This window comes from Gekko japonicus, unplaced genomic scaffold (genome assembly GCF_001447785.1).
Source record: "Gekko japonicus isolate JY-2015 unplaced genomic scaffold, Gekko_japonicus_V1.1 scaffold945, whole genome shotgun sequence".
NCBI lineage: Eukaryota > Metazoa > Chordata > Lepidosauria > Squamata > Gekkonidae > Gekko > Gekko japonicus.
Genome location: NW_015165265.1, coordinates 358,414 through 367,637, shown reverse-complemented (window position 1 = coordinate 367,637; position 9,224 = coordinate 358,414). Strand labels below are relative to the sequence as shown.

Below are 9,224 nucleotides of genomic sequence, written 5' to 3'. Positions count from 1 at the left end.
AGGAATGCCTTCACCTTAGAATTATTTAAACCTGATTGATTTGGACCAATTCATTCATCACCTTCGGGGTTCAGTCCTGTATTTCTTTCTCCCTTGATTTAATTGAGGCCCTTAACGAACAGGAATTGACGGCCTTGGCCATCATTGGATTTGAAGTTTGTTTTGTAAGGCATCATTTTATACGTTCTGTTTTCCTTGTAATCGGCGTCTTTCGAAATCGGTAACGCTTTGGGGCCGTTTGGAATGTTTTGATTTATGGAAGGATCTGGGGGAGAACCGTACGTGGCTGTCAGTATCGCGGTGTTCAATGCCATTTGTACCTGTCAGTGAATTCCCCTCCTTATATACATTTTGGAGATGGATCAGCTTGCCTCCAGAGCCTACCTGTGTGAGCCGATCAGACACCCCTCTGGCACGAAGCGATATATCGCCCCTCCTCTCCATCCTGTGAGCACCTACCTCACAGGGTGTCTGTTGTGGGGAGGGGAAGGGAAAGGAGTTTGTAAGCCGCTCTTAGGCTCCAAGTGAAGGGCGGGGTATAAATTCAATCTCTTCTTCTTCTTCTTCTTCAGATGATATTTATTTATATAATTATCCCCAGGGGTCATTTCGTAGAAAAAGAGCTAGGGGGACTCATTAGCATAACTCATTAGCATATGCCACACCCCCTGACATCACCGGAAGTGTGTCATAAGGCCACACCCCCTGACATCACCGGAAGTGTGTCATAAGGCCACACACCCCGCCCCCAACGGTCCCGGCTGCCGGCGGCAGCGCTTGCGCTCCACTCCCGTACCTCACCCGGGGGAACTGTGATCCCCCGCGATCCCCCCCAAAATAACCTCTGATTATTCCTTCATTTATGCCCTGCTCTCCTCCCCAGTGGGGACCAAAGGGGCTTGCATCACTGTCATCCCTGCCGTTTGATTCTCTCACAACTCTGTGGGGTGGGTCAGGTTGAGAATGTCTGCCAGGTAGGGTCACCAGGTCTGAGTGTTGTAGTGGCAGGGGATTGGGGGGGGGGGGTGTTTCGGAAGTGGACGGGGACGTTGCACAACATGCATAAGTCATCTGGAAGTGACGTGGGCACGCCGGTGACATCGGAGTGGATGCTCTGGTTTGGGGGCAAAACTCTACGGTCATATTGCCCTCAAACCAGGGTTTCGCCCAAAGACCAGTGTCACCCCTCCAACGTCACTGACGTGCAGTGCTCCCTCTAAGCTGTGGAGTCTTGTGAGCAAAAATTCTACTTCGTGAGCTACTGGCATTAAAGATGTTTTCAAGCGGAGGCTGGACGACCATCTTTTGGGTATGTTGTGGGGCTGTCTTTCGGCAGAGTGCAGGGGGTTGGACTAGATGACCTGCAAGATCCCTTCCAACTCTAACATTCTATGATTCTATGTAAGTGAGAGATTTGGCTACTGCATCAATTAGTTTGCTCTGGAGCCCTCCTTCCCGAGCTAAGACAAAAATGTGTGAGCCAGAGGCTAAAAAACTGTGAACTAGCTCACACTCACTCAGCTTGGAGGGAACACTGGTGTAGACTGCTGTGGTCCATCTCCAGGGGTATCTGGTGGCACCCCACTTTATGGAACAGCCTCCCTCTTCTCTGGTGACTTCCAGGAGAGGCTGTAAGACAACAACTTTTCAGTATAACTTTGGGGGAGTCGTGGAGGGGCTGCAATTGCGGCATTGTAGTGGCACGCTCATATTCCGGTGCTGGCTTCGTTGCGTGTTTTAATTGTGTTCCTTTGTTTCCAAATTAGATGTTGTTTCCCATCTGGGGGCCCAGATCTCTGGGAGGAAAGTGGGCCTGTAAATATTTTATATGAATAAACATCAATTTTACATCAAAAAACCCTATATGCAACAAAGCTTTCCAACAGATCACAAAAAAAAAATCAATAGGTTTTGTTTTGTTTTTAAACTCCTCGTTTCCAAAAATTTCCACCAGCAAAAAAAAAGAGCTTCCCGCATTAGAGTTACCGACACACCAGCCTTAACAGGGCTACAGTAAGGTTACTGCCTTCAAGAACATGGAATGGCTAGAGAGCCAGTTTGGTGTAGTGCTTAAGTGTGCGGACTCTAGTCTGGGAGAGCCGGGTTTGATTCCCCACTCCTCCACTTTCAGCTGCTGGATGACCTTGCGCAAGCCGTAGTTCTATCAGAGTTGCTCTTGAAAGAGCTGTTCTCGACAGATCTCTCTGAGCCCCACCTACCTCACAGGGTGTCTGTGGCGGGGAGGGGAAGGGAAACGAGTTTGTAAGCCGCTCTGAGGTTCCAAGTGAAGGGTGGGGTATAAATCCAATCTTCTCCTCGTCCTCCTCCTCCTCCTGAACACTGTAAAGTTGTGGATAAATGCTGAAGGGGAAGACTTTAGAGAAAAGTACTTCACTTCTAGGGTTGCCAGCTTCCAGGTGATAGCTGGAGATCTCCCTAAATTACAACTGATCTCTGGAGAAAATGGCTGCTTTGGAGGGTGGGCTCTTGGGCATTGCACCCTCCCCACCAAATCTCACCCTCCTGAGGCTCCACCCCCAGAATCTCCAGGGATTTCCCAGCCCAGAGCAATGCCATTTCAGGGTGGACAAGCTTCTGATGTTCACGTTAGCTTTGTTGCCAGGACGAGACTGTGGCAGATTCCCTGTAGTCCTTCGCGATACACTAGTCAAGGCAGAATAATCTTCTGTTCCAAAGGGATGTTCTGTCCAGGAAGGGTGAACTGACCTGGAGTCTACCCCCCAAAAAAATATCCACTTTTTTGCTTCCCGGTTTCGCAGAGAGAATAAGAAGGATGGCAGTACTGTAATTTAACATTGTCCACCCTCTGCCAGAGTAGGAACACGTCCAGGAGTAGATTGGTAGCAAACTGCCATTGGTAGACATCTGCAACTATCCAGAGGAGTAGCCGAGTGACTCAACTGTCGTGAAAATGTATCTCGTGTCATCCTGAAACTTCAGGATGGACCTCCTGAGGGCACCTGGTATTTTTGGCCACTGTATGACAGAGTGTTGGACTGGATGGGCCATTGGCCTGATCCAACATTGGCTTCTCTTATGTTCTGATGTTCACCCGTTTATTTCAGCATAATCTTTCAGGGGATGGCATAGGGTTGCCAGCTCCAAGTTGGGAAATCCCTGGAGATTTTGGGGGTGGAACCTGAGGAGGGTGGGGTTTGGAGAGGGGAGGGACTTCAGGGGGGTATAATGCCATAGAGTCAAGCAACCATTTTTTTCCCAACTGAACTGATCACTCTCGCCTGGAGATCAGTTGTAATAGCGGGAGATCTTCAGCCATCACCTGGAGGCTGGCAACCCTAAGATGGCATCATGTTTTGTCTGGAGCATGAAATGATCCACAGCTGATTAAAAAAAACCACACTCGGACCAATGTTCCCTCTAAGCTATGGAGTCTTGTGAGCAAAAATTCTACTTTGTGAGCTACTGGCATTAAAGTTGTGAGCAGGTGATTTGGCTACTGCATAAATTGGCTTGCTCTGCAGCCATCCTTCCTGAGCTAAGACAAAAATGTGTGAGCCAGAGGCTCAGAAACTGTGAGCTAGCTCACACTAACTCAGCTTAGAGGGAACATTGATCTGGGACCCATGTGGGGATTGAATGACCATTTCACCATTATAGGGTTCTGCGGGTTAATTTTTTCCTCTGTACCTACATGCACGTTTGTATGCACCAGCTGAGGATAACATCACGAATCTTACAAAATAGACCCTCATCCATAGCTGTTAATTAATTAGGGTGCAGTCTTCATGATATGGTTCTATCTATTAAGAGAGGGGCCATAACTCAGTAGTAGAACATCTGCTTGGCACACAGAAGGTCCCAGTTCAATCCCAGGCATCTCCAGGTATCTGGCATTAGGTGATGTGAAAGACTTCTGCCTGAGACCCTGGAGAGCTGTGGCCAGTCTGAGTAGACAATGCCGACCTTGGTGGACCGATGGTCTGATTCAGTTTAAGGCAGCTTCACATGTGTTGATGTGTATCTATTTATCTAAAGGGCCCTCTCTCATTTCCCAGATTGTCACATATGTCCATACCATCCTTTGGGTGGTGTGTCTAATGCCTGTGATCTTCTTCCATTGAGCAGGTGCAAAACATCTCCCAGTCCATGGTGGAGCTGGACCTTCGGACCTACCGGGACTTGCAGTATGTCCGTAATACCGAGTCACTGATGAAGGGACTGGACTCCAAGCTGAAAGTGGCCACAGAGAGTCAGAAAAATCTGAACGCCAAAAGTTTCCAGGTAACTCGATTTTTGCTCAGGTCTCTTTCTGAAGGGTCACCATCTCAGGATGCCATTTATTTGAGGACTCGATCTACTGCCTCTAGACTCCTGGGGTTTTATTGTTTTGACTGATGGAGTAACTGAGAGTGATTAAAATGTGGGATTTGCCACCAGAGTATATAATGATGGTCACAGGAATAAGCCTTAAAGAGGGATTAGATAGATCCATGGAGGAGAAGTCTATCAAGGGCTACTAGCCATGGTGGCTGAGGGGAACCTCCACATTCAGAGTCACTAAGCCTCTGAATTCCAGAGCCAGGAGGCAACATCAGGGGAAGGCCTCGGCCTCTGTGCCCTGTTGCTGGCCCTCCAGAGGAACTGATTGGCCACTGTGTGAGACAGGATGCCAGACCAGATGAACTATTTGTCTGATCTAGCAGGGCTTTTCTTATGTTCTTTTTGAAAGTACCTGGAAAGGGGGAGATGACAGGTGTTTTCGATCACTGTGGGTGAGGGGAGAGTAGGATTACCAACTACAAGTTGGGAAAGGCCTGGAGATTTTGTGGTTGGAGCCTGGGGAGAGCAGGATTTGGGGTATAATGCCATGGAGTCCACCTTCCAAAGGAGCCATTTTCTCCAAGGGGGCTGATCTCTGCAGTCTGGAGATCAGCTGTAACTCCAGGAGATCTCCAGGCCCCACCTGGAGGTTGGCAACCCTAGAGGAGAGAGATTCCCCCTCCTCCTCCCCCCCAAAAGAAGAGGAGGTGAAGGAAGGAATTGTATGGGGGAGCTCTAGGAATGTGATGACGGAAGTCCATCAAGTGGGGACTCCAGCAAAATACATTACTATACAGGGTGTTTCAAGAATGTATGGATTTTGGTTTACATCTAGAGAATTCTGCAGCTTCCAGGATTCCAGTACTTTCTGTTATACGACCCCCTTCATTTGACCTTCTGTGGAAGCCTGGCTGCTCATAACATCCACTTCAGACGTTAGGTCTTTCTTTATTACATATTGGGAGGACAGGGCCTTCTTAGGGGTGGCACAATGTTGGCAGAACTCCCTCATTTGGAAACCAACCTGACTCAATTACTGGGGGTTTTTTTGGTGGAGGAATGTTAAAAGCATTGCTCCTGTCAAAAGTGAGGTGAACTGGGTGAAGAAGAATTTTAGTCTTTGCTTTAGTGAGCCATGCTACATTGGGTCTTACGGTGCTAGTATTTTTTTTTAAGTGCTTTATTTCTTTGCCAAATTTGCATCCTTCTTTGGGTCCATTCTGTGAAGAAAGAGAGAATGGAAATGACGTAGAGTCCATACTGAAATGACAGTTTTCACCCACTAGGGTTTCTGTTGGGTTTTGAAAATTGGTTTTTAGCAGAGATAAAATAGCTTAGCAATGCCAGAGTAAAATAATTCAGACCCAGAGTCCATGTGTGTTTAAAATAGAAAGTTTTTACTACATTCTAGCATGGGGAAGGGTAACTGGGATGAAAATAACAACAGAGCTAAGTTCCCTACATCTTTACACTACAACGACAAGACTAGAAAGGAAGGGCGATAATGGCTTCTCTACTTCTTCTTGAGAACAGCAGACAAAGATGGGAAGAGGAGCCATAAAATGCTAAAACACTTCGACACTTTGCTTCCAATGAAACTCCTAGATCAGGGATGATTTTCCCGGGCTTGTAGTTCTAAACTAACATTGGCTACATAAAACACATGTGACTTCCTGTGACAACACAAACAAACATTTAACCCCATATATACTGAGTGTAATTTTAACTTGTAATACCCAACAGTTTCCTTCCCTTCCACGTGAAGTTGGACATGGGCTTAGAGGAGAAAATGCATGTTACACAGATATGCTACTGGGAAGAGGGAGCGGAACAAGCAGCTTAGGTACGGTAGCCAGCCCTGGAGTAGGAAACACCTAGTTATTTTGGGGGTGGTATGTGGGGAGTGCGGAGTTTGGGGAGGGGCGGGACCTCAGCAGGGTACAATGCCGCAGAGTCCACCCTCCAAAGCAGCCATTTTCGCCAGGGGAACTGATCGCTGTCGTCTGGAGATCAGTTGTAATACAGGGAGATATTCAGGCCCCACCTGGAGGTTGGCAACCATAAACTTAAGGAGTAATTTCTTTAAGTGGAAAATTGGCTAGCAGAGGAAAGGCTCAGCTGCCCTGCTGCTCCTCGGTTCAGCCTTGCAGACTCCCGAGGCTTCTTTTCATTGGTTTTAAAGAAAGAACAATCTGACTGACTTATACATCACTATGTACATAATGTGTCATTTGCTGCTGAAGCTAGACATTACGAAATTACAGGGCTGCCACGAAAAGCAGCTAGGCCATGTCGCCTTCCCTCCCCTGTAATGGGAATGAAAACGTGTGAGACAATATTGTGTGTTTTGTCTTATCACTACTTGGGATGCCAGCCTCCGGGTGGGAACTGGGGATTCCCTGGAATTACAGCTCCTCCCAGACTACAGAGATCAGTTCCCCTGGAGAAAAGGGATGCTTTGGAGGGTGGGGTCTGTGGCATGGTACCCCCTGGAGGCCCCTGTTCTCCCCATGAGATGATGTCATATCGCTTCTCCTCGTTTATCAGAAGTTGCAGAGAGGAGAGGGGAGGAGATGCTGGTTTGGGCGGCAGGCATTCAACCGTAGTTTGGGGTCAGCCTGATTCCACTTAAAAATAAATAGCCTTTTACAGGCAGTATATTGGAAGGGCTCGCGATTCTCTTGTTGGACGTGAGATGAAGGGTTCACAATAATCTTGTTGTTAAAAAGAAAAGATTTTTATGTAGTCAGTTCTACTCCAAAAGGACTGATTTCAGGTAGGGCTGCCAGCTCTGGGTCGGGATATACCAGAAGGGTTTGGGGGTGTAGCCTAGGGAGGGTGGGGTTTGGGAAGAGGAAGGACCTCAGCAGGGTATAATGCCGTTGATCCCACCCTCCAGAGCCACCATTTTTCTCCAGGGGAGCTGATCTTGGTTGTCTGGAGATCAATTGTGATAGCAGGAGATCTCCAGGTGGCACCTGGAGGTTGGCAACAATGAGAGGAAGGCAATGGCAAACCACTTCTGCTCATCTCTTGTCCTGGAAACTCCATGGTCCTGGAGTTGTTATGAATCAGTTGCAACTTTCCAGCACCCTGTTATTATTTTAGGAAGGAAGGAAGGAAGGAAGGAAGGAAGGTAAGCAGGGTTGACTCTGGCAAGTACTTGGATGGGAGACCTCCTTGGAATGCCAGCAGTTGGGAGGCGGGGGCAGGCTTTATTCAGCCACCTCTCTGGATATCCTCCAGGCCTCCAATAGGGGTCAGTCACCAGAGGTCGCCATGGGTCAGGTCACACGGACATTTAGTGCGGGCTTCGCTGCTGGTCCCTCGCACATTAAAGTTTCCTGTTCATATTGGCAAACCCGCCTCCCGCACCGAAGCGGGCTGAGTCCTGCGGTTTCCGCTCTTTTTATCCGCGTTTTCTGACGCCCGTTGGAACAGGTGTTTTCCGATATCTCGCGCTTTGTATCTGCGGTTTTGTCATCTGGACAGCAATCCGCCGTGACCGCGTTACCCTCCCCCCCCCTTTTGTTTCTGGTTTAAGTTATGCGCTTGTGCAAACAGGCGCTAACTTTTATTTTGGTCTTCTTGCTTGTATGTACGCCCAAGCGCGTGCACGGGTTTTGTTTTTTGTTTTTTAAACCTGCGCCGCCACGGGGACGGCGCGCTGTGTGATCAGTACTTCGCGCGAGTGAAGCGGAAGACAGAGGGACCGTCTGACCACCTCCAAGCGATATAAAATGTCGCAGATAGAAGAACTGCGGGAAAACTAGCGCGGTAAGAGGTCCATGTGACCGCGGCCCATGACTTCCAGGTGTATGCACATGTGAAAAATTACAAAAAACCAAAAAAAAAAAAAAACCAAAAGAAAAAAGAAAGCCCAACTGGAGTACCTTTTTAGTTGCTTAAAGGTAAAGGTTCCCTTGCTCAAAAGCCAGTCGAATCCGACTCTAGGGTTGCGGTGCTCATCTCCGTTTCAAAGCCGAAGAGCCAGCGCTGTCCGAAGACGTTTCCGTGGTCATGTGGCCGGCATGACTAAACACCAAGGCGCACGGAACGCTGTTCCCTTCCCACCGAAGTGTTACCTATTTATCTACTTGCAATTTTTTGCTTTCGAACTGCTAGGTTGGCAGGAGCTGGAACTAGAGACGGGAGCTCATCCCGTCTTGCGGCACCCGGGTCTTGAACTGCTGAACTACTGACCTTCCACAGCCTGCAGTTCAGCGTCTTAACCACTTGAGCCACCGCAGCTCCTTTTTTAGTTGCTTAGGTTTTTTTAAAAAATAGATTCATCTACCCAGTAGATTATCGGAAAAGTGCAGTCCTCGGAACAGCCCCTCTGCGCCTGTCATTGTGAATGGAGCAGGGCTCTTTGCACTCGGCAGCAAAATATCCCCCAGTTCTCGCCCACAAAGCCATTTTTTTAGGTCATCCAGCAGGAGCACCTTGGCTTACTCTGAGAGCCCTTTAACAGTGGGATGCGCTGATCATTCTAATGAAGGAGGTCTGTTCCGCTCGTAATCATTTGGCTGGAAAACAGGAGGATTTTCTCTCTCTGTTGTGACTATTGATTGATTTGAAGATGAGAGGGTTTTGTTTTTTCCGGGAATGTATTGACAGCATCTGTGTCTTGCATGTAATTTCTGTCGGACATTGTTTTGGACTTGATTTAATTACGATTTTTTTAAAAAAATGCAAAATCAATTTCAAGAAGTGGGATCTTTCCTAGAGAGGGTTGGCAGCCTTCAAGTGGCACCTGGGGTGCGTTCAGACGGGGGCTATACAACGGTTAGGGTGCCGGTTGCAATCGTCGTACTTACGGGCGTTCACACGGCGAACATCTGCCTCCCGTCCCTAACCGTTGTAAATCCCTTTACACCGTTGTACTCTGCCACTAGGTCCGAAGTGGTGGTAAACAGAGT

General features: G+C 48.1%; 1 protein-coding gene across 1 annotated transcript in view; it reads left to right on the top strand.

Moving 5' to 3' along the window:
• The window catches only part of OLFM2 (olfactomedin 2), a 319,482-nt gene that overhangs the window by 219,916 nt on the left and 90,342 nt on the right, over positions 1-9,224 (top strand). Inside the window, exon 3 of the mRNA XM_015410209.1 lies at positions 4,108-4,263. Within this exon, the coding sequence (XP_015265695.1) occupies positions 4,108-4,263 (156 nt within the window). The remainder of the gene's footprint in view (positions 1-4,107; positions 4,264-9,224) is intronic.